This window comes from Crotalus tigris, unplaced genomic scaffold, assembly GCF_016545835.1.
Source record: "Crotalus tigris isolate CLP2741 ecotype Arizona unplaced genomic scaffold, ASM1654583v1 scf7180000017961.1242950, whole genome shotgun sequence".
Classification (NCBI taxonomy): Eukaryota; Metazoa; Chordata; class Lepidosauria; order Squamata; family Viperidae; genus Crotalus; species Crotalus tigris.
The window spans coordinates 752,742-779,444 of record NW_024096745.1 but is presented as its reverse complement, the minus strand read 5'-3'; the positions used below and the strand labels follow the sequence as shown (position 1 = coordinate 779,444).

The following is a 26,703-nucleotide window of genomic DNA, read 5'->3' as shown; positions in this document are numbered from 1 at the left end:
TGGCAAGTATCTCCAGACTCATTTGATTTTTCTACAGATATGTGGATAAAGTTCCTCCCCTAAATGCTAATTTGCTTTGTTTTGTTTTCACTTGATTTCTTACTATAGTTGAATCATTTTTAGAGTGAAATTACCTATTCTGCATTAAAGAAAAGGAAATACTATGTATTGTTTTAATTATAGAAAGAAGGTGATGCCATTCTGGTTTGACTGGAGACATGATAATATATCACTGTCATGTTATTCTTAAGTACTTTAAAATGGCTCAATAACTTCGTAATTGCTTAGAGGGTTGTAATGTGAGACTGTGAGCATAAGGAGCCTAGATTATTCATGGTTCACAGCTCTGGGCATAAATGTATGTCTAGGTTTAGCTTCATAGAAATTCCTAAGAAATTATACTTAAAATTAAGTGGTTAATGGACCAAGACAGAACTAAGTAACTACATCAGTTCTGAGATGCCAGTAAGATTTTAAAATTTAAATGGAAGATTATGAGAAGTTAGATCTCTCTATTATATTATTTTGGTGATGCATTCTTCATTCTCCAGATTTTGTTTTTATACTTGGAATATACTGCAAAAAAAGTTCTTAGGCAGCCAGATTATGTTTGTTAGTTCTGAGAAACATTGATCTCCTTTAAAGACCTGAAATTTTTGTAATGAATTTTAAGCCTGAAATGAAATGCTTCACAAATTTATTTGATGTAATGAGTTAATTTATTTGCACTTTATTCTACAAAGAAACTTTTTGGTGCCTTTGGCCATTATGCCAGGGAAAATGAAAAACAAAACAAAACATTATTACCAATTTTATCATGTTCAAAGCCAGCCACATGTAGACAACCATATGTTGTATCAGTAGACAACCATCTTCTTTACTGTAGAGCCCAAAGTGATTGGTTGCTTGACTTTTATCACTTTTAATCCATTAGATATATGCAGTGGTGGGATTCAAATATGTGAACAATTGGTTCTCTGTGTGGATGTTGCTTCCAGAAGTCCATTCTGGGTTTGGGCAACCAAAAATTAGCCACTTGTTCTGCCAAAGTGATGCAAACTGGCTGAATCCCACCACCGGATATATGGTAATCTGTTAGGTTAGGTGGTTGGGGTTCAGGATTCCAGATTTAAAACAGAAGAGGATTAATTAAATTAATTAAAAAGTGGTTAATTCTAAACTTTTTGCCTACAACTTATTTCTTTTGAGATCTGATTAGCCTTTGGATTCGAAATTCAGTAAGATAAGGCTTGGTTAGATGGTAGAACACTGAATAATGTTAGAGCTACATTGTCATGATTAGGGAGTTAAAACATCTAAAAGGAAGGCTGGGGCAAACCACTTTGCAGGAAAAACTGTGTTACTGTGGCCATGTTGTCACCAGAAGTTGAGGGCATATTTGCCTTCTAAAAATGTATTATGTAATAAAACAAATAAGTTACCCAGTGTGATGTAACAAAGTCCTGATCAGGGATTGAGAAGAAATTGTGGTCCATCAACCACAAATCTTTCTGGGTGACTTGAGGCCAATCTCTTAGCTCGGCCTATCTCACATGATTCTGGAGAAGATAAAATGGAGAAAAAGTGTACTAACACTGCTTTTATCTCCTGAAGGAATGGTAGGATACATTTGGAAAAATAACAATAACAAACAAAACAAGTCTAGATTTTTTTGTGCTGATATCTGAATGCTTTGTTTTCCTATCCTTTTATATTAAGTGTATCATTTTTCACAGAGGCATCATCTTTCCCAGAGAAGAAATCCTGGATGTTATATAGTGACTTCCTGAATGTTTAACTCCAATCACATTAGTTTTACTATTCTAAAAAAAGAGCTAAGAACTTATCTGAATAAATCATACAAAGGCAAAAGGGCTGAAGCAAGTGCGTTTATGTATTTGTCCGGAGACAAATTCCTTGTGTGTCCAATCACACTTGGCCAATAAAGAATTCTAATTCTAAATATCTTAGCTTTCTTATCAAAGAGGTCTACAGTAAAAAGCTGTTTTTCTAGAATTTCACTCAAAATACGGTTGGTTTTGGAAATTTGGCTTCCTTTATTAACATTCCAACATGTTTTTTTAAATCATGGAGCCTTTAAAGAAAAAAAAAAAAACCCAAGATATATCCAGGTTTATATTCCCCAGATCTCAGCAGCTTCTTTGTGGTCTCTGATTGGAAGAATTACAGAAAAAAAAATTAAGCTTTATTACAGAGGGGAAAGAAAAATGAAATGCTTTAGAAGAATGTCAAATTAAATTTCAGATGAATCAAGACTGAAATTCCCAGTGAACATTTTGAGTGACAGCATCAACTCCTCTGAATATCTGGCAATTTCATAAATGTCAGCAAAAGCAATCTATCTAAGCTGTCTATCTCTACATAGGCACATACATACATGCACTTTTATATTATCTAAATTGCTGTCCCGGGGTTTCCAGTTGGCCCCTAAAAGGTAAAGCACCATTTGGAATTAATTTTGCAGGAGAGTGGGGACTGGAGGTAATTTTTGGACAACTACCTTACCATGAGACTATCCATTAAGAAATAAGGCGAAACCAAAGGAGATAAGTTGAATATTGCAACACATTCCATGTGGTCCCAACTGCTGCTTAGAATCTGCACAGAATTTTTATTATTAGTCATGTTTTACTGTCTGCAATTTTAAAAAGTGAGATTCAAAGGCTGGTTCTTTGGAAAGAATGGTTGTAGTTTACAAGATTGGGGTAATGGAATAATTGATGGCAATTCTCTACAATGTACAGTACATCTGAAGAATCTTTTAAAGTTAGTAGACTGTTACTAAAATAGTTTTCTACCAACTTTAAAACCCCACTTTTTAGCTAATTTACAATGTGAGATTTTTTAAAATATATATATATACAGTTTATCACCTATTATCCTCTATCACAGAGGTCCCCAACTTTTTGGGCACCATGGACTGGTTCCGTGGAGAGCGTTTTCCTGTGGACCGGAGGGTGCATGATTTTGTGTGCTGTCTGCATCTTGCGGATGGGGCTTTGCTTGTTTGTGTGGCCCGGTTGCTGGCATGCTGTGACCTGGTACTGGTCCAAGGACCTGGGGTTGGGGACCCCTGCTCTATCACTATTCAATTAAGTTTATAAAAGATTTAATATTACAAAACAAAACTTTTAGCAAGACATCATTTATTAAGAATTGTTCCAATGTCTTAGCTTTTTATTATTACTGGTAATCTTCAGGAACTTGTTTAAGGATTCTAGAATTTGTAAAGTTATGCACTTTTTATAGTATCTGAGATTGCTTGTATTTTAAGAATGTATGTTTCTAAAAGCTCACAACAGAAGCATATGTTGGAGGCGAAGATAAATCTTTCTCTTTTTAAACACTAACTCTTAGATTCATATAATGTATAAAGGAAATTCATAACCAAAACAGAAGTATTTCTTAACCCTGGGGCTATTTAATTACTGAAAACTTATACATGGAGTGATAATGATCCAGTATTGAAAAGAGGAATTGCTTATATTCAGAATGGGGCTTTACTTTGATCAATATGCCCCCTTAAACATGGTATCCTGGATCAAAGTAGTACTTTCTTTGACATTCCAGATCAGAATGGTCAAGCCATCTTGAATCAAACATTATCAGAATCCCATTTCCATTAGTATTCTTATGATCAGAGACTACTTCAGTGTCAAGGCGGAGCGATTTGATATTTCAAGTTAAGGTATCACCTCAAATAAGATCGGTGAAAGGATCCAAATGGAAGCAACATTTTTAAGATGGAGCAATTTTCAGTAGATCTCATTAAAGAAAGTATAGCAAAATTCATAGAAAATAAAGCCATTGGTAGCAACTAGTCATTATAATCATTACATGGAGAATACTCTTGTGCCCATGTCTTGCAGCTGGGCTTTACAGTAAATGTCTCTGTAAGAATACGGAAAGCCCAGTCCGGGGGAGGGGGGATGATACTACATTTGTTGACACAACAATATGGGTTGAAAGGACAGAAAGAGAACCAGTTTCAAGTTTGATGGCTTTTTGGAAAATTTGTAGGAACATTTCATTTTCCCCTTCCTTCCTTCCTTCCTTCCTTCCTTCCTTCCTTCCTTCCTTCCTTCCTTCCTTCCTTCCTTCCTTCCTTCCTTTTCTGGGGGAAAATGAGAATGAATAAGGGATTTGGTCATTGATATCCTCTGTGAGATCAGTTTTGTGGCATAACCTAGTAGTTAAAAACTGTAATTCCTTTCCAAATTCCATTATATGTAATATGTGTTTTTTCCTGTTTCCTTCATTAACTACAGTTCCCAAATATTTTTCCTTTTTTTTTGTTCTCCTTCCAGTGAATCTGCAGCTTATAAGAAACTCTATTTTCCAACCACTGTCAGCTTGGTAGTAAAGCACAAATTGTTGAGTTAATCAGAATAAAATAACAAGCAGTTATTTCTCCTTTCCATAACCAAAATACTTACTTCTAGAACTTTTCATGTAATGAGCAATTCTTCAGTTTTTCACAGTGCAGTATACATTTACAGGGGATATTTTACATCCCCTGCCTCTATTGGCTGTGATGGTTGATAGCAAGCCGTATTGCTGAATAATTGAAGGAAATAATTCATTACGGAGCAATTAGTACACATATTGAAAAGCCTTAAGAGTCCTTCCTTCTAACGCCAGAGTATCTGGGTTGATGGAGTTGAAGGGGTTGGAAATATGCTGTTGATTAAAAAAGCATAAATGCTTATTTCCAGAATGGACCTGGTCATCACCAAATTGCAAATACCATTTAGAACAACAGGATCAACACTATTCTAGAAATCAGATTAAAGTATCCACATCCAAAATGGGAAAACTATCTAGCCTCCATTTAAACATATTCAATTAGGGTGAATCCATCATCTCTCTGCATACTGCATCAGCTCATATCTCTTGTTGGAGTTGCATCTCATAGAGCGAATCTCCCATGGAAATTAATCTTATCAAATTCTATCATGATTTCAGTAGTTTCCACCTTACCATTAATTTGATGCCACAGTGAAACTAGACAATGTACACATAAGCATTATGTTACATAGATAACCTATATGTCTCTATGCGCACGTACAAGTTTTCAGCTTCCACTGAGAACACACCACCAAGTCTATCATCTGTTGACTCACTTGATAAAATGGGATTTAATGGAATTAAACCAGACATTCAAGAGACTGACTAACTACCAAGTGAGATCAATATATAAATCAACAAAATCAGATTGATTTCCAGGGAGGATGAGGAGGCAAACCACAAAAACAACAAAATACTACTGGATGTTACCTACCGCTCATATCATTCAAAACATTAATAATAAGCTACAGCCCATTCTGGAAAATGATACTGTTTTCTCATGTAATAGGTGATAGGGCCATATTAGATATGGATAGTCACCTAACCTGAATTACAATACAAACATCTGCTTACAATAAAATATAGTAATGAAATAAACTAAATAGGTATCTACTGTACTGCTATATTTTATTTATTTATTTATTTGTCTATCTGTTTATCTGTGTAGATTACTATTAGGTGGTAGTAAAAATATTTTCTTTAATTCAGCTGCAGTCTAATGGTCATCTAGGTTTTTTAAGGCCAGGTAGCATATAATAATAATAATAATAATAATAATAATAATAATAATAATAATAATAATAGTAATAATAATAATAATGAGAACAGTTGTATATGTCTACTGGATTCCTTCACTGCCAACTCCCCCTGGTTTGCCTCTACATTCTAAATTACTTCTGGTAAGGCTTTGATTTCTTTGCCCTGGGTAAACCTTTGCAGTTCGTCCAATTCTGTTTCTGTAAATATTTTATTTCGTATTATAAATCGGCATTGATCTGCTAGTCTCTGTTGTGTTATTTCTGATTCTGGATGTTGTTCTTTCCAGAATTGGTGCATTCGTTTTAGATATCCTCTTCTTGTTGGACTTGATCTGTAGTAACAGTTCATTATTTCTTTGTTTTCCATCACTATGTATCTTAGAAACAAGGAAGATCAAGGAAGCACTGGAAATAATAAAGCAACAAATAACAGCTATAGCTAGGAAAATCAGTAGATATGAAGCTCGAATTGCAAACTATAGGCAGAACCTCCAATTTCAATCCAATCAGAAACGTTTCTACCAATCCATCAATGGAGAAACTGCAAGGAATCAGTCAGTACCTGACAAGGAAGAAACAGTGCAATTCTGGAAGCAGATATGGGATAACCCAAAGAAATACAACAAGGATGCGGCTTGGTTAAAAGAAGTGGATGCAAATAAAACAGAAGTTGAAATGAAAGAACTACCGTAAATGCCGGCGTATAAGGCGACTTCCACGAGTGCTGAAATTGGCGCCAAAGATGGGGGTCGTCTTATACGCCGAGTCATCTTATACGCCGGAAATACTGGTAGTTTCCGGCGTATAAGACGACATTCTAGGAATGCGGCCCGGTTATAAAGATGGGGGTCATCTTATACGCCGGGTCGCCTTGTACGCTGGCATTTACGGTAGTAATAACAAAAATGGTAGAAAAAAGAGCAAAGAAAATCAAAAATTGGTCAGCACCAGGTGAAGATGAACTGCATGGGTTTTGGTTGAAACATCTAACTGTTATACACCCACTCATTGCCAAGCAGTTCAACAATATACTACAAGGAGGAGAAATTGAAAAGTGGCTAACAACTGGGAAAACCTACCTAATAATGAAAAATCCAGCAAAAGGGGCAACACCAGGTAACTACAGGCCAATTACCTGCTTACCAACAACTTTCAAATTACTAACTGGTGTGGTAGCTGATGCAGTACAACAGCATCTAGTTGAAAACAATCTCTTTCCACCTGAGCAGAAAGGAAACCGCCCCAATAGCAGAGGAACAAAAGATCAACTCCTAATAGACAAAATGATCTTGGAAAACTGCAAGAGAAGGAAGACCAACCTGAATGTGGCATGGATTGACTACAAAAAGGCATTTGACTCTCTGCCACATGACTGGATAATCAAGTGCCTAGAAATAACAGGAGTCAGTAGAAACATCAGAAAATTTGTGCAAAGATCGATGGCACAATGGAAGACACAGTTGCAGATCAATGGTGAGAGGCTGGGAGAGGTTAATATCAAGAGAGGAATATTTCAAGGAGATTCATTATCACCATTACTATTTGTTATTGCACTGTTTCCTCTGTCAACAATACTGAATAACTCAGGACATGGCTATCAAACATCAAAAACATCTGCCAGACTATCCTATCTCCTTTACATGGATGATCTGAAACTGTATGGAAAAACATCATCTGAAATAGAATCGCTGCTCAACACTGTCCGTATATATAGCCAAGATATTGTAATGGAGTTTGGCTTGGACAAATGTGCCACACTTGCTATCAAACAAGGAAAAATAGTGAAAACTGAAGGAATCAAGATGCCCCACGAAAATAACATTAAGAGTCTGGATGAAGAAGATTACTACAAATACTTGGGTATCCTTCAAGCTGACAACATCAAACACACTGAAGTCAAGAAAAAGGTTAGAGGTGAATACATCAAGAGAGTGAAGAAGATCTTAAAGTCCAAACTCAATGGAGGAAATACCATAAAGGCAATCAACACCTGGGCAATCCCAGTCATTAGGTACACAGCTGGAATAGTGGACTGGACTCAAGCAGAACTAAAAGCAATGGATAGGAAGACCAGAAAAATAATGACAATGAATCATGCCCTTCATCCACGCAGTGACATTGACAGACTTTATCTACCAAGGCAAATAGGTGGGCGTGGAATGCTACAAGTACATCAGATGGTTGAAGAAGAAAAAATGGCTTTGGAAGAATATCTGAAGAACAATGATGAAGATGCACTGAAATTAGTATATCAGGAAGGCTTACTGACTACTGGAGAGACCAAACTGGCCTACAAGAAAGACCAAATGAAGAACAGAATAGAGGCATGGGAAAACAAAGCACTACATGGCCAATACATTAAAAAAATAGCTGGGAAAGCAGATAATAACAAGACCTGGCAATGGCTAAGAGCAGGAAAATTGAAGAAAGAGACCGAAGGACTAATTCTGGCTGCACAAGACCAAGCCTTAAGGAGAAATGCATATAAAGTCAAAATTGAGAAAACAGCAACAGACAGTAAGTGCCGCCTATGCAAAGAAACTGAAGAAACAGTGGACCACCTGGTAAGCTGTTGCAAGAAGATTGCACAGACTGACTATAAGCAGCGGCATGACAAAGTAGCAACAATGGTGCATTGGAAGATCTGCAAAAATATCATTTGCCTGTAAGCAAAAACTGGTGGGATCATAAAATACAGAAAGTCATAGAAAATGATAAAATTAAACTGCTCTGGGACTTCAGAATTCAAACAGACAAGCACCTGCAACATAACACCCCAGACTTAACAATTGTCGATAAGAAAGACAAAAAAGTCTGGATAGTGGACGTCGCAGTGCCTGGAGATAGCAGAATAGAAGAGAAAGAACTGGAGAAGATAACAAAATACAAAGACCTACAAATAGAAATAGAAAGACTGTGGCAAAAGCAAGCAAGGGTAGTACCAATAGTGATAGGCTCCTTGGGTGCAATCCCAAAACAACTGGAGCACCACTTGAACACCATTGGCATTGACAAATTCGCTATTAGTCAATTGCAAAAGGCGGCCTTACTAGGAACTGCTTCCATCCTGCGACGATATCTGTAATACCATCAAACATCCACATCTGCCTATCCCAGGTCCTGGGTAAGGACTCGATAGGTAGACAAAATGCCAAATCCAGTCTGAACATCTGGCTGACTGTGTGATGATCCATAATAACAACAACAACAGCAACAACTTTATTGTCACATTTCAAAATGCAATTTCGTTGCATACAGCTCTTAAAGAATCATCACCTCCGACATACACTACTTGTTCATGGCTAGCTCAAGTTTCAGATTGTCCATTTTAGTCTCTAGGTAGCAAACAATGGCAAACAGGGCAGATGGAAATGGAGCTCCATGTGGATTAGCCCTCAAATTAGCTTGTAAGCCCTCAAATTAGCTTGTAATTAGCATATGCCTCATTAGAGATTTTTTTCCAAAATCGAAATCTGCAACAATGAAAGACCAAATCCTTTTACTGCCTATGATGTGAATTAACACGCACAAGGAAATTAGCCACACTTCCTCTTTAGGAAGAGTAGGTTATACATGTTTATAGTTAAATCTTTTGATGATAAATTATGTTTGAGATTCTTGCAAAAACAAATTCAATCAGGTATCAGGTAGCCATAGATGAGGAAGAAAAATGGCTTCTGCTAGCACATCTGACTTGTGAGTGTAAGAAGGTTGGGGAGGAGGCATAAGATTTTATTTCAATAATATGTGCATAAACCTCCGTGTATATTTGTTAAATCTGTTCCTGACTTTCTACTATTGGTGTGTAAGGTGACAATAAAGTGTAATAAAAGAGGCAATATAAAGAAATAAACCTATGAAAGGCAAAGCGGAATAATGAAATTATATAAGTAATAATAATTGTAGCAAAGTCTGCATACATTTCTTTATCTTTACAGTCATTCCAGAGCATTAGGTTTACTGCCAAAGATCTATTTGAACAAACGCATCTTTACCTTTTGGTGGACAGTTATTTGAGATGGTTAGAAAATCCCCCCACCTCTTGAAATTCCTTCTAGAGTAGCCACAGACAGACTCATTTGAATTTCTGCCAAATATGCTTCAGAAGTTGGCAGAACAGAAAGAAAGGTTTTCTTGAAGATATTAAAACTCAGAACAGACTCACCAAGAGGAATGTGTTTTAAAAAAACCAGATATAAAGTTATGCACAATTTTATTGAGCATGAACAGTACTTTAAATTACTCCTGACAATAACTGGTATGTGAGGTAACTCTGCCACACTGGGGCTGTATGTTTCCTATAACCAGATCTGGTTAATTAAGAGCCTGTCTGTAGCGTTTTCCTGTTTGCAGCTATGAAGCATTCTTCAAAAACATTAACACATAAAGCAGGATCCAGTAAACCAGAGAAGATGTGGTTATGTTTCCCTTTGGCTTGATCTGAATATATATACCCATGGGTTATAAATCATGTAAAGCAACATGGATTGATTTGGGCCATGGAGGTGAAGGAGAGCTCTTCTAGTTCATACTGACTTTGTGGGCAAATGCTGGGAATGACTCTGATGTAGACCAAAGTAAAGCAACAAAACCATTTTACTTAGAAATTAGAGGACTGCATTGCTGTGCAAAGTTAACAGTGAGCTCACGTTTCACCCGTTCCTAATCTCGTCAAATTCTATCATGATTTCAATAGTTTCCATCCCACCATTAATTTGCCTTAATCTATGCATGTCTTCAAATATCCATAAATTTGGATTTAAGAATTCATTTCCAGTCTAGCATAATACCATGGACCTAAATGGTTTTTCAATTTATTTTTACCCAATTGACCAAACTGCATTTTTTTTTTTTTTAAAGACATCTGCTTGTTGGCAATGATGGGAATTGCAGCCTGGAGTTCATCGGTTAAAAAAAGATTGCTCAATTGCTGTTGTTGTTTCAGTGTAAAATCAATACTTGTTTTTGTGTGTTTTGTTTTGAATATTCGTTCACCTTAGATCACAGTCAAACATATCCCAAAGCAGGTTTTTTTTTTTCTTGAGACGAACCGCTACTGTCTGCATAGTCAGGCTCTTAAGTTTGAAGTCCTGCAGGCAAGCAGCAGCCCTTCTCTTGAAAAAGAATGCGGTTCTGGGAAGAAGCCAGCCATTGCTGGATATAACTAGGTTTCTAGTATGTCGAGGATATTTTTCCTCTTGGGGGGGAAAGGGAATAAAAATGATATTCCAGCAGTTGCAATCTGAAATAGAGCAGTCCAAGAAATTCTCCTTCATGTGCTTTTCCCAGGAGCCCAGAGTAACTCATAAAGGAAGAATCTAGCAGGGAATTTACAGAATGAAAATGATAGCTTCTCCAGACAGAGGAGTCTCCTTTTTTTTGTTTTTGTTTTTGAAGGTCTGAGAAATCCGTGGATTATATGTTTGCATAAATGATAGCTGCAAATGGACAGAAAAGATTACTGAAATGGTTTAGCCCATTGGGGTTCTTTCCCTTGAAGCAGTGGCCTGGCTTACTGCAGCCTTCTCTTTTTCAGGCTTACTTATTTGCCAGGGGCTGGAGAGAGAGAGAGAGAGAGAGAGAGAGAGAGAGAGAGAAATCTTTTCTTTTCCCAAGATTTTAAAATACGCTTTGAGTATCTTGCAAAGAAAGAATGTTTGTAAAATAAAATGATGGAGCCTCATTTGGAAAAATTGTATCAATTTATTTCTTTTTCCATATGATTTCATATATCCATAGCCTCTCTTGGGGTGTGAGCATGAACCTGGCCACATTTTTCCAGGCTGACATCATCTGTTTCACTCTCACTTTCACATCCTGCCTTAAACTGCCTGCATGCACATCAACAAGACCTGGGGAGGGGGGGGTGATATTTGATAGGAGCAATTGTGTGCACTGCTGTTTTAGGCTAACTGTGGCTATACACTGCTATGTCAACAAAAGTCAATTTTGCCATATGGAAACCTAATTATGTCAGGACAATCTGTTCCAAACACTGCAGAATTTCAAGTCATTTTAAAAAAGCAGTTGGATTCTTTAAAAAAAAAACAAATATCTAACTGCAAATCTTTGTTAAATAAGTCTTATATTTCAGAGCTGGAATTTACTCTTTACAGAGTTGAGGATAATAAATACTGAGGTTTTAATTATGTGTAAGTGTTTCAAAATGTGTTAGATAAGAAGTAAACATAAGTATTTTCCCCACTTCTTCAGTAGAAGTTTTATCTAAACTGGATGCCAAAGTACCCATGATTTTAGAGCCATAATAGCCTTGTCTTTTTCATTTTTATGCTAAAGTAATACAATCCAAATGAACATCTGACTGTAGATAAGAAGAGACATTTTAATCTTTGGCTTCTTCTCTGTTAAATTGAATATATCTTTTTTTTTTTGTATTGTCTATAATTGGTCCTCAGTATAGATGAGCGTGACAGCTTTGGGAAAATACTCAGGAAACCAGTTTAATGGTTATCAATGCATAGTAGAAAGATACTTCCAGTGGCTTCTGCCGTTTACAATCAACCACCAATAGTAAAGAAATAAGCAATCAAGAAAAATGCCATAGACTAGTACTGTACTTGGTAAAATAGTCATGAAAGCTCTGGAAAAGATATTCAAATGCTGTGATATCTTATGTACTGACAAAAAGCAAAGTGCAAGCCATAGTATTTCCTGCTACGCTCCTTGGAAATTGAAAATTGAAGAAGCAGAATAGGAAAAGTATTGATGCTTTTAAACTTTGGTGTTGGAGAAGATTCTTGAGAACGTTGTGGACAGTCACAAAACAAACCAATGGATCGTTGAATAAGTCAACTTGAATTCTTACTTGCCGCACAAATGATCAAGCTCAAATTATCCTACTTCAGACACATTATATGAAGATCTAGCTTTCTGGAGAATGCTCTGGATGAAAAGAAAGAGAAGAGGATGACCAGCAGCGAGGTGGGTGGACTCATTTATAGTGGAGGTTGGTACAGTGTTGAAATACATTGAAGACTAGGCTAGGAACAAATCATCATGTGGAAAATCTGTGTGGTTGCTAAGAATTGACATTGACTTGAGGGCATCTAATCAATTAAAACAAAAAAGGTAAACACTTTGTTATCCAGAAACATCTAGTCTTCTTTTACTCCTGATAGCTTCCATGATTCTGATAAGCAGAAAGCCAATAACTGAATGGAAGTTAGTAGAAAAATGGAAATACTTGGCTTTTGGATTCTTTTCCATCCCAGTAATAGTAGTAGTAGTAGTAGTAGTAGTAGTAGTAGTAGTAGTAGTAGTAGTGATAATAATAAAGTTGGAAGGGACCTTGGAGGTCATCTAGTCCAATCCCCTGCTCAGGCAGGAACCCTATTCAGACAAATGGCTGACCAATCTCTTAAAGATTTCCAGTGTTGCAGCATTCACTGCTTCTGGAGGCAGGTTGTTCCACTGATTAATTGTTCTCACTGTCAGGAATTTTTTTCTTAGTTCTAGGTTGCTTCTCTCTTTGGTTGCTTCTACTTCACCTGATATGATTGTCATTTAATATTAATCTGTTGCTTCTCCTGTAGAATATCCCAATGAGAGCGATCCTCCCAATTTGCTATCTTAAGTATATGTGGACTTGAGCACTATGATATGGAATGCAAATAACATCTCAAAATCTAGTTTTGAGTCAAATGGCCTAAACAGAGTTAGCAATTCTTGAGGCTTTATAGCAAAATCCTCTGCGCTCCCAGAATGATTCAATTACTTGAAATAATTTTCTTGACTGGAATCGTATATCAGATACAGTTAGTTTTCCAGTAATTACAGTTAAGTGTAACCCAGTCAGTTCTGTGTTGCTTGTGTGTTCTCCCTTCCTCACGATTCTTTTGTGATATTGCCAAGAATTGTCTAAGGCTGTTTGTTTGGGTTTTTTCCCTACATGCAACTATGTCTGGACTCAAAGCTGGAAGGTTTTGCAGACATCATTTGTACTTCCCAGGACTTGGCTTAAACACAATCCTGAATTTAATAACCAGCTCCAGAACAGAAGCAGATACTCCATAAATCATTTTAATAGAGAATCAGAATATTATAACCATTTATTTTTAGCCTAACTTACTCATAGATGAGAAAATTTTGAATGTGTATGTATTATTATTGCATCCGTATATGAACACATGTATCTTGTCACCAATAAATTCATGTAATGTTGGTGACCAACAGAAATGTGCACATTTGTCTATTTGTAGAAACATTCCTACGAACATTCTTTTGTGTCCATGAGGGATTAAAAGGGAGCAATTGCTGAAATGTACATCACAATATCATGAAGCAAACCTTTTTTTATTTTCATAATAACATCAGATAAAAGTTCATCATGGATTAAGCTTGCATTGCCACAATGCATGTGTAGTCATTTCAACAAACTCTTGGCTTGCTTGCTTATTCTCTATGTACTTTAAATCTCCAGCCACATATGAATAGTTGTTCTGTGATTTATAGGTATTGTACTGGTTTGGGATTTTTGAAGACTTGATTTGTTTCTGTATAGAAGATTATGCATATTGGTTTGAATCCATATGTTCATAATATACTTAGTATGCATGCCTAATATTAACAAACCTAGATACAGTAATAACCGTAAGAAGAGTGCACAACTTGAGCGAGTGGACTTACGTTACTGCTGAAATCTTTTGTGTGATGTTAACATTCCAGTAGAATCTAAAACAAACATGCATGATTTGAAAAATTACGGCATGTCAGTCACGATTTCATTTCACAAAAGTCATAAGTCATAACAGTGATTTGATGTCATGACACATGTATCTTAATTTTTCTCAGTGTTCCTCTGCAGACATTCATGCCTGAGTTGCTCCAAAATTTGCCATTTTTCATGTGACAGAAGTAGAGAATTAGGGAGAATGATTAATTTATTTTCACTATTAAATTAAATTTATTCCAGTCATCTCCACCTTTTTCTCTTGAACATGCTTAATTTTGTGACCAATGGCTCAGGCATACCTGTCAAAGTCCAAGTATACCTCAGTGTGAAGATACAGTGGAAAACATTGTTGAACTTGAAAAGCATGCATAGGATTATATGGGTTATGGGCAATTTTGGGATGTAAAGAATAACAAATTAATTATGTTATAATAATAGCCAGTCACTTAACTTGCCAGTGAATATTTGTTTAAAAGAGAGCTGTGTTATGTGTTCTGGAAAAAAGGAAAACAGTTTTAATTGATACACTCCTGAAACAAATCAAGAGGATAGGGAGCACTCTGCAAGATGGTTGTGGTACCATATTGAGGTAAACCAGGTAGAAGACCAAAAACTAAATATGATACAGGAGGTCTGTGCAGAACAATTAAGATTTGCTTCATCAAAGATATTTTTTACCACAGTGGTAAAATTTCTTTACTGAAAAAAGTATAATAGAATTTGCTCTGATGAAGCACTTAATGTTGTCCTGAAACTTCCTGAGTACTACTTCCAAAGTCAGGAGAAGATTCTGCACAGAAATCACACTTGGTTAGAAGCCTTCTCAGGTTTTGTGAAGAACACACTGGATAAAGTAGAATGATATATCTTCCAGGATGGCTCACCAAAGCTTGGGCAAGTTGTATTGGAGGAAAAAAGCGTCATGTTCTCTGAAGCACTTGTCAAAAGTTTATTTGTCAAAGCATAGCTAATTAAAATGACATGGCCATTTTGTTTTCAAGGGAAGGGAGGTGACTTAATTGCTTCAAGAAACTACTTCAATGAAGTAATTTGCTTGAATATTCAAAGAAACAAAGCATCTCTTTGAAAATATGCACTGCTCTATGATGCAACATTTATTGTAATAGGGTAAACAAGAATGTAGACGGGAGAGAGAGGGAGGGGGGAATACAAAGCATGCATTTATGCATGAGACTGTCTGCATCAATCATTGTATTACCTGCATCTCCTACCTGGTGGGTTGCAAAAAAACCATTTAGGTAGCCTCTACTTTACAGTCAAATGGTGCAAAACGCCATCCTTTGCATAAATTGGTAGTTTTTAGTATGGGCCAAATGTTCCTCCAGCATGTTATATTTTGAGAAGTCACAGAAGTAAATGAAGCTTAAAAGGGGATTATGAGCAAAAAATAATAATGATGATGATTGAAAGCCTCTGATATAGATGACCGAAAGTGTGGATGAGATAGGGCAGAGAAAATGAGTTGATACACAAATTGTCCTATGGTTGCAAAAAAGAGTCAACTTCTCTTTCAGGTTATTTTTTTTAATTTTATTTTCACAATTTAAACATCTGTTTTCATGCAGTGTTATGTTTTGTCTTTGCTGGTGGCTTGGATTGTTGGCGCAACTTATTATTACAAATGTCATCTTTCCTCACAACATTCTGAGATGGTTTCTAGTTTCTATTCCTTTGTCCAGTCTTGTTAACTTTTCCATTGTATAGCCAGGTTTGCCATGACAAGATTATTCTGTGCCTGTGCTGGTCATTTGATATCTGATTGCTTACCTTTGTTGTCTATAACTTAATTGTCTGCAAGTTAGTTGTCTACAAGCTTTTAGGAACCTGGTATTTGTTTTGCTGAGTCCTAATGTTCCAGACTGTTACTATCTCATATCTCCATCCTTGATCTTGTCTTCAGTTTGATATAAAACGTTTTCCTTCTTTTCATGCTTTTAGCTCTATATTGCTTCAAACTATTTCAGTCTTTTCACAGAGCTGTAAAATATAATTTTAGGCTATCAAGTTCAACTCTTGAATCATTTCATGGACTAAGCTAGCCCTCTGCAGGTTGTGTCTTTGTATGAGTTGCCATTGTATGCAAAGATGGGTCACCATTCACAACCACTTTTCTCTTTGTGTTACAGAAAATGCCAGTGAGGAAAATTCCCTGCAAAGCCAATGCTCCCTCTGGATCTTTTTTTGCACGGGACAATACAGCAAATTTCCTATCCTGGTGCAGAGATGTGGGAGTGGATGATACTTGTCTCTTTGAATCTGAAGGCTTGGGTATGTATCACCCAGTAACATGAGGCACTTTTTAGCATATTGCACTGTATGCCACATATGTTCTTAATGATTTTCATGGGATTTAATCAGTCTATCGTGAGGTCACGTTCTGTTTCAAAAAATAATTATATCGAAGTGGCATGTCATTATTCCTCCTTATTTTTTTACAGAACTCAATAATTTATAGTTTCTTTACTTTTGGAATAATGTGCATTATTTTTAAGTGCATAATAATAATTCAGAATTTCAAAGAAAATAAAGGCATTTCAAGAAACGGGTTAAAAAAGCTTGATTCAACTCTGTTATATTTTAGACTGTAATCAGAATAAGTCTTCCACACCATTTTGATGCTCACAGCTTCACAACAGATATTTTTAATTTCTTGTTAAGTACACTTCCTGAATAGACCAGTACTCTCTGCAGCGGGCTACTTGGAGATTATAGAAAATTAAAATGCTGCTGTAACCTCTGTCATTGTCCCTCAGATATTCCAGAGGATGAGAACTGGTGGCAAGGCATGATGGTATCTAGGAAAGGTGGGGCAGCTCTGAGAAGCTAAATGGGACAAGGCAGAAATTCTTTCTCTCGGAATACTTCACCTTGTATTTCCAAAGGAAACGTGGTTTTCTCTGGAACAACAGCTAATCAACTGTGAATCAGCATTCAGAACTCAACCGTCCCACTTTGCTAAGACTTCTACAAATCCTTAAGGCTGAGGCGCAGCACTGATCTCACATTGGTGCAGCTACTGAATGTGGAAGGATTTTTACTTAGATGTCAATTTGATAGATGTCATTTGGGAAGTTAATACATCAGTTATCTTGATTACATTGTATAATTGCTATGCAGGCTAGAAAAAATGAATGATGTAGTTGTTAGTAATGAATGATCACTTCAAAACATAGGAAATATGACAAGCCTGGCCATCATCGCTTTCCTTCAAGCTTGCTGCCAGCTGCCATGGAAATGGGAGGGAGGGAACAATGGGCATTTGGGAGGGGGAGCAAGCAGGAGGTGGGATAGTGAAATTCTAGGAATGACTGGGGAGGATTGGACATGGAAGACAGAGAGGCCAAAGGCGGCTATCTTGCATCTTCAAGGCTAACCATCCTGGGAGTGGTATGCACAGAGGCATAGAGCACCTGGACTGGTGATGTTCCCAAAACATCTTACTGGACAATGATTGGACTCTGTCTGCCTGACTACTGAGAGGGTGGGCTCTGAGATGATTTTCAATTTGTAATTTTTACGCACACTCGCTTCAGACCTTGCCTGACTTTCACTGCATTCAGATATTTCCTAGTAAAATCTTCTTTTCTCTAAATCTATAGAGTCAGGGGTTTTCTTTCCGGGGAATTGATTGGGGGCAGTCCAGGCAAAATAATTGTATTACTGATTTTTTTTGCTAATTATTATTCTTTTTTTGTTGTTGTTGTTCAGAAAGGGCAGTTTTCTCTTTATCTACCTGTTGTCTGCATAGGTTTTTTTTATTATTATTTGGGGAAGCATTTAGACAAGCAACCACTTAAATATATTTAATAGTAGTAGAATTCTGGAGATCTTTATCATATTTTTCTCCTAAAGGTTTTAGCCCCTAGATCATTTCTCAGTGAAAATTATTCAAGAAAGTGAGCAAAAATTCAGACTACAATTCATTATGCTCAGGATTTTTCTATTATATCCTATTATTTTTTTCTAATCACTACTAACATTCTTTATTTACTGATCTATGTAGTTTTTTTTTGAATGGCACTTATTACTGAGTTTCAGAAGTCACTCATTTAGATCTTGATAACTAAAGCAGACCCACAGTTTGGTTTGGGCTTCAATTTTATGCTTATAACTTTGTAGTATGTGAGTATCAATATTCTAAGATTAGATCTATTCTCCCTGCTACTTCCAGGTTTTTTTTTTCTGATTATTTGGCTTACTGGCCAAAAATGTTTTGTAAATCCTCAATAACATATGTAAAATAACGGCAAATCAGAAAAAGATCTTAAACATAATAACTAATAATCATTTGCTTTCTCAAATGATTCTTTTTAAAGTATCTCTTAATAAATAAAAAAGGAAAGAATGAATCATATGTAATTATTTAATTTTGATATCTTAATAATAAGAAAATCAAATGTATACAATACCAAATTAAATATCAGGATCTTTCAGTTGGCAATTCCTTCTGCCAACTATATAAAATTTGATTTTTTTTATGTTTATATCATGAATGATCAAACATTAAGGACAAAGATGAAATTAGCATTACTGGAAAGTACTTGCCAACATTGTTTTTCTTTTATAAGATTATATGGCAGCTGTAAAGAGTATTTCTGCAGCTCTGACAAGATACTAAACTGCTTTAAAGAATTGCAGATAGTAGCTAACATCATGATTCCAGATACTTTGAAGTTCCTTTTTGCCTTCCAACCACCTCATACCTGTAACTTAATTCTTGAATGATCTTAAGAAATTCACAGTTTTCATAGTTAATAGCTACCTGAAATATACTTCATGAAAGATTGCTGCACATTGAATTGATTTTTTTTTCAATGCAGCTTAGGTATGTTTGAGTATGGAGGAAGGAGATGGAAATAAAACCTAATATGCCAATACCATGTTGCTTTTCAAATGAAGTTACTATTAATCTACATGAAAATACAAAGCCAAAGTTGACTAATTTTGAAAAGTTAAGCAGTGTTGGACCTGGGTAATTATTGAATAGCAGACCACAAGACAATTCCAGGACTTTGTGTTAGTCTGGGAAAGTGATAAATCACATCTATGGTTTTGCTAAAAATATCTACATGGGTTGTGTACAACATCCTCAGGGCTTGGAGAAATTTATTTTTTTTTAAATCACTTTTTCAGAAAATGTAAAACTGGCTTGTTTATTTTTATACATAAATCTTTAAATCACTATATTAGTGTAGATGTTTGGCTCAAGTCAATGTTCTTTGGTGAAAAAATAACATGTAAAAATCCAATTCTTTTACATATCCAGGAGATACAAATTAATGTTGCTTGTGTCCTTAAATTCATAACTAGAATTCAACTAAACATGTGATTTTAAAAATGGCATATAAATATTTTGAAAATAACAGGATGCAAGTATTCTTGTCTTACATTGATTTACCCCTAGCCATTTCATTCAGAGAAGAAGAGGAATCAAGTGATAATATCTTGTATCTTGTCTTGTATCAGATTTGTACCCCAAAGGCACTAGTTCAGATAAAATCCTCATCTTTGAAGTATTTTGTTCTCCTTTTAATTCGTACAACAGATCTCTTTTGATACAAAATTTAGGACAACTTTTTTGCCTCAGGATTGCATTTCAATAGGAGATGAAGAGAACCAGTTGTTTGTTTGGAAATGAAATTCAGCTGTTGCGATGGAAGATGAGCCCATTGAATCAACTGGACTATTATCAAGAGGCTTCTGTTTTCCACAGCTCAAAAGGTTTTTGAATATGTGTAACTTATACCTGAGTTGCAAATGATCTGTTTGTCTTCTGTATTGAACTTCTTTTTCTATATTTTTGTATGTGAGAATATTCTGTTTGCATTGTCTTCTTTGCTTTCTTCATTACTCTTGTTGATTACATAATATATATCTATCGATAGCTGTAGTTCTGTTAAATTGTTTTTTAAACACACTGATATGCTAATAAAATAGCCAATTTAGCCCTATTGCTTCTTAAGAGAAAACCCTGCAAACTGATAAAATGGTAATTTAGGTTTGTAAAAGTATAAGCCATCCTTCAAAACAGTTTTCTTGGATATTTTAGAGCAGGGATGTCAAACTGCCGGCCCATGGGCTGGATGCATCATGGTGAAACCGCGCCCACCCCATTGCCGGCAATGGCAAAAGAGTCACGATATGTCGCGATATGTCACATGGTGTTGCGAGTTTGACACCCCTGATTTAGAGCATTGGAAATTATGTTAGGTTCTTATAAAGCAGCAGTTCTCAACCTGTGGGTCGGGACCCCATTTGGGTTCGAATGACCATTTCACGGGGGTCGCCAAACAACGCAGTCCGCCATTTTTTTCCCTTTTCCTTAGCTGTGCTACTCCCTTTTATTCTATTGGCTTTTGAAAGCCAATAGAATAGACTCTCTTGAATAAAGTCTAATTCTATTGGCTTTCAAAAGCCAATAGGAATGGTCCAGGCTGTCTTTGTCCTGCTGAGCCCGCCAAAAGTCCCATTCTGCAAATGGTGCTGCAAGTTGTCTGCAGCGAAGGCGAGCTGTCTGAAAGTTTCCACCCCTCCCTGCTGAGCAACTACTAAAAATGTAAGGCCAGGGGTGGGAGGTGGGAGGCCAGCGGGTGCAGGGAGGGTTGCTGGCATGCGTGGGGCCCAGCGGGTGCCTTACCTCCCTTGGGCTGGGCCAGCTCGTGGCCCAGCTGGTGGTCGGCCTGCTCCGTCTCTGCCGCTTGCCAGCTACACCTCGGCCAGTGCAGGGGGCGGCACCACGCATGTGCGGCGCTCCCGGGCAGAAAAAGTTCTCGACTTACGACCGGTTGGGTAGTCCTCAACTTACGACTGGTTGGGTAGTCCTCAACTTACGACCGGTTGGGGGTCGTAGCATTAAAAAGGTTGAGAACCACTGTTATAAAGAGTTAAATCCAAAGTTATAAATAATAAAATCATCAGTCTTTAGAATAAACCAAAGTATTACAAAGCCAGATACATTTTTGAATTTCCCAGAAATCTTCATTAGCAAGATAAAGAATTCAGCAAATTTATTTTCACTAACTTGCATTTGAAGCTTCAAATACCTCTTCAGGTGATTGTTCATTTAGTTTTAATTAATAGTATCCACTTAATTTTAATTAAAAAAGAAAGAAAAAACTAAGAAGAAACTACTTGGATAACTTATCTTGTCTACTATCTTGTTTCCCATAGTAGCCAATTAGTTGCTTCTCCTGACCATTCTAAATACTAAATTATATTACTTTTGATTGCAAATAATTGCCATGATTAGAAGCTATGTAACTAACATCAGATAATTCACTCTTTAAAATATCTAGAAGGTAAATGAACATGATTTTTGAAGTGTGTGTCCCACTCCTGTTACTGAAGATATTTTCTTAAAGGTAGTCTTAATTTCACTTCTTCTAATGATTGGCTTCCTACTCTACTACAATCATCTAGAAGAGAGAGAGCTATGAAAAATTACAGAAATAAACAAATACATTTATCAGACCATGATAGTACTGTATAAACATTTTTATGACTTTACAGAATCCCCTTCCTCTCATGCTTTATTTTAGCATACCATCTTCCAATATGACATTAGAGAGGTTTCCACAAGCTATGCATGATAATAGTCCAAAGTAATTTATTTTATTGCTTGCTTTTCATCAGTTTCTGGGATTACAGTACAAGCAAAACTAAGTTTACAGATTACTCAGTGACTAAGGCTGGCATGCAAATCTCTGTACCAGTAACTTCAGAAGATAGATACAAGAATTGGTCATAGATGGTTTACCCAGACAACTATAATAAAACTTTTTTTAAAAAAAAATATCAGCAAACCTTATTATAGAACTATTCCAGGAGAACCATTTATCCTGATTGTTTGGAGAAAAAAAGCTGTTTTAGAGTGAACATCTGTTCTTTCAGTTATATATTAGTTCAGTCATCTCTGCAGGAAGGATAATATTTAATTCCTTAGATATTTTCTAGGAAGACTTACAAAAAATAACAAAAAATAGCCAATAGTGTTTAGAATATATTGTCAAAATGGAATTAAGTATATGTAGTATCTATTTCTCTTCCATAGGGATTTGGAAGAGATTGCATAAGGAAACTATAAAACTGTTATTGAAACTAGTGATGGCTGAAACTGAGCACTTTTTTGCATACTAAATCAATACCTGAACACTTCTTTTGTGTACTAAAAATGCAAGTCAAAAGGCTCTTTGTTTAAAAGTTAGAGATCTTAATGGCTTCAACCACTGCTAGCCAGATAAGAGTGGCTGTGGGCCTTTAAAAAATCTTACATCAGCTCTTTTCACGCAACCAGTTATGTAAATCAAGTATATACTAGATGAAAAGTGGAGATATAAGTACATTTCTGCCCTTTATTCTTCTTGAATTCCATACCTTCAGCTGGGTTTCTGAGGGGGAAATGAGCTTGCATTGCTTTGAGTGTAACCCTTTCTTCATAGAGTTTAGCTCCTTAATGAAACAGGGTACCACATTATCAGGAGAATTATGAATTACTATTTTTTTTAATGCCAGCTAAATCTGGAAATCAGGGGAGAAAAGATGGAGCCAATCTGCACATCTCATATAGCCAATTTGAAATCTGCTCACCTGAATACTCTAACCAGGTTCTGAAGTTCCTAAGATGAAACATCAGCTGGATCTGCAGAAGAAAACGCTGTCTTGTCCTTTTGATAATGTATTCGTAAAATACAAGTTGATGTCATCATAACTATTATGATAATCCCATTTAAGACAGCAGCCCAGTTCTACCCCTGTCTTATCCCTCCTCACTTATTTCCTGCACATGGTGAATACTATAAAGGCACTCACGGTTGCTACATGCATAATTCTTATGATGCAGTGCTAGAACTTATGAACTTTCTTTTAATCTTCTGTTATTTGGATCCCTTTGAAATATTTCCTTTTGTAGATGTGAATCAATCTTTGTCAGAAAAGTTTCCCTCGCCCCCTCCCCCCAAGATAATTATTTTGGATTTTTTTCTTCACCTCTTCAGAAAAAAAAATTGCTGTGAAGAATTTTCTTCTCCCGTTTGTTGATTATGGTCTCTCCCCTGAAGTGAATTTGGTAGCTCCCAGACAAAGTGCCTTTTCTTGAAATGACTTGTCACAGAATGGTTACCTGCTTGGTGATGTCTACTTTAGTTCTGTTTCAGCATCAACCACTTTTTAAAAAGCTCCTGATATTTTTTCATCAAATTGTACTTTCTTGGATGTATATGCTACATTTGGTTTTTAATATACTATAATTATATTTTTGCATTTATATTTTGCTTTTCTTATATAAGCTTCTGAGAAAATATGAATTGAAGGATGATATAAGAAAAAAAAATAGCTGGGTTTCAATCAGCTATTTCATTACATGAAGTTCTTTTCTCCAGCTCTTTTTTTTTTTCATCTTTTCAGTACCCTTTCAGTAGAGGACTAAATAAATCAATGGCAACTTGATATCCTTTGACAGATTAAATTCTCCATCTGGAAATTATGTAACAGAAAGTCCCAGTTGTTTTGGGTTTTGTATAGTACTCCATCTTCAATTTATATTGGTAGAATGAAACCTAAAGTAAATATTCTGTAGTTGAGTTAGTTCTTTCGAAGAACAAAACTAAAAAGGAAAAGTTTTCAGTATATTACTTTACCAAACAATTTCCTTGGCTATCATCTGAGTGATAGAAACCTGACTAAAATCATTTCCTTAAATGTATTTAATTATCTAGCAACTAACAATTTAATAAGATGTTCCTTTCTTTTTTACCTTACTCCCTGCTAAGCATATATTAAAGAGATAACTTGATTACCTTTGGGTGCTTATTTAAATGAAGGAATGGCTTATATTCCTTATATATATTTTCCATCTACAGTGCAAATACTAGCTGGAGGAAAATTTAAAAAAAAGTACGCTAGACAGTATTCAGTGATGCCGTGAAAAATGTTCTTGTGTGACATTACTGAAAACATGTTGTTTGCAATGATTTATGAAAAACTTCGTGACTTTATGGCTCTAGCACTCTGGCAGTTGCCAAGGCAACTCAGCCTTTTCATGAAGAAATATGAAAAAAGCGTTTAGATAGGTATTGGGCATAGAAAATGCTTGTTTTAATTCCTCTTTTAGTTCCTGTCTCATTTCCCATATTGTCTTTATTAATCTAATTCTTTTCAACAGCCTTTTCCCAAAGTAACTAATGGAGGGAAGAAAGGGGAGCTTAAGTGATAAATCTCTGAATGATTTTGCAGTAGATTTGTAAGAGGCTCTTGTTTCCAATAATTAAGCCCCGGCATTAGGGCTGCCATTATGTTGATCATTTATCTCATTGTGTCAATGTTTCCCACTTGCAAGATATGGGTATTAATAGATTCAAATGACTATATATTTATGCAGGGAATTTGAAAGGTTGAGGTTAGAATTCCTGCTGTTAGATGCAGGTTTGTGCTAGAGCAGTTAGGATCGGAAAACAAACAGTCCAAGATGTCATGTAATACAATATTATATTATATAAACTATGCACTGCACAGGAAGGAAAAAGAAGGACGAAAATTGAATTTTACTTCATTTTAAATAGGGCTTGCATTCTATGCTTGGCAGTTTCCAGATTTTTTTTTATTTAATGTCATTTCTTATTTAATGTCATTTCTACTATTTTTTAAATAAATTTACTTGTCAAAATCACTTCATTCTAGAGTCCCTGCCAGCCTGGCTTTTACTCTAGAATAGGGAAGGAAAAGTCTGACACCATCCATACAGTATACAAGTAGCCCTCAACTTACATCCATTTGTTTAGTGACTGCTCACGGTTACAGCAGCACTGAAAAAAGTGACTTACAACTGGTTCTTGCACTTAAAACTGTTGCAGCAGCCTTCATGGTCACATGATCAAAATGTGGTTGCTTAATAGCCAGTATGTATTTACAGTACATTAGTTGCAGCATCCTGGTGTCATAAGGCCAAGACAAGGAATAACGGTTGGAAACTGATCAAGGAGAGATTCAACCTAGAAATAAGGAGAACTTTTCTGTCAGTGAGAACAATCAACCAATGGAACAGATTGCCTGCAGAGGTATTGGAAGCTTCATCACTGGAAGCTTTCAAGAAGAAACTGGACTGCCATCTGTCAGAAATGGCATAGGGTCTCCTGTTTGGGCAGGGGGTTGGACTAGATGACTTACAAGGTCCCTTCCAACACTTCTATTCTATTCTATTCTATTCTATTCATTACAACTTTTACAGCCGTTTTCTAACAAACAAGGTCAATGGAAGGAAAAGCCAGATTTGCCTAACAACCATGCAATTTACTTAACAACTGCAGTGATTTGCTTAACCCTGGCAAAAAAAAGTTTGTAAAATCAGGCACAACTCATTTAACAACTGCCTTGCTGAACAGTGGAAACACTGGACTCAATTGTGGTAGTTTAATCAGATTTACTACTCGTTGTTGGGGTAGACCAGTGATTCCATCATAACTCCGGCCACTAATTGCATCTAGATCTACTTACTGAATCTCAGGGTTCTAGATTTATCAAGTCAGAAATTGCCAATTACGCGGTAATATTTTTTGCTCCCTTTTGTTTTCTTTCTGTGTTAAATATTTATATTTCATATATTATGTATATGTTGGGGTCTAGATCTATACATATGTTGTATATAGTATGTATATGTTGTATATAGTATGTTTAGGTGTGTGTCATGTTTGTGTTCACTTTGAGAGCGGGCAACTAAATTTAATTTTTAATGTGTGTCATTAAAAATTACAATAAAGGTTATCTTATCTTATCTTGTCTGAGAGTGATATTTAATGTATGCCTCAATTATTATAGAAGCAGATTCACACATTCTGTCAGTTAAGTACTTGCAAAGCAGAAGGTCATGCAACAAATATGACTATAACAGTCCTGTCCAAATTTAATTTAAAAAAGGCGTTGGCCTGTTTTATGTTAATATCTCATTGTTACTCATCTTGGCTTCTTAATTTCCCCCTTGGGATAAATAATAGATTCCAAATATGGGCTTCTTGCTTGTTTTATTGAAATTATGGATAATTCTGCTTATTTCAGGGAGAGAGAAAAAAGGGCTGAGAAGTTGAGATTACTTAACGTGCATTGATACACCATTTAAGGTGAAGCCTGAACAGAGAGGTATAAAAGGCGCCTTTGTCTTATGATTGACATCTTTGTACCTTTATATTAGCCAGACCCAATTTAGAAAGTATGTTGTGCTTTTCCTGTCATAACACATGCTACAACACATATAACACTACTCAAATGAAGTGAATGTAACTCATGCTGGGGGGGGGGTTAGGAAATTATGACAGGTTCTACCTTATGTGCCATATGCATAGAAATTAAAAGCAGTTGTTGTAATTGCTTAAGTCA

At 36.0% G+C, this 26,703-nt stretch overlaps 1 protein-coding gene across 5 annotated transcripts in view; it reads left to right on the top strand.

Moving 5' to 3' along the window:
- Nucleotides 1-26,703, top strand: part of GAS2 (growth arrest specific 2) — a 178,443-nt gene that overhangs the window by 100,419 nt on the left and 51,321 nt on the right. For all 5 annotated transcript variants that reach the window (XM_039345568.1, XM_039345564.1, XM_039345565.1 and 2 more), the window contains exon 4: nt 16,467-16,608. In XM_039345568.1, the coding sequence (XP_039201502.1) occupies nt 16,467-16,608 (142 nt within the window). The remainder of the gene's footprint in view (nt 1-16,466; nt 16,609-26,703) is intronic.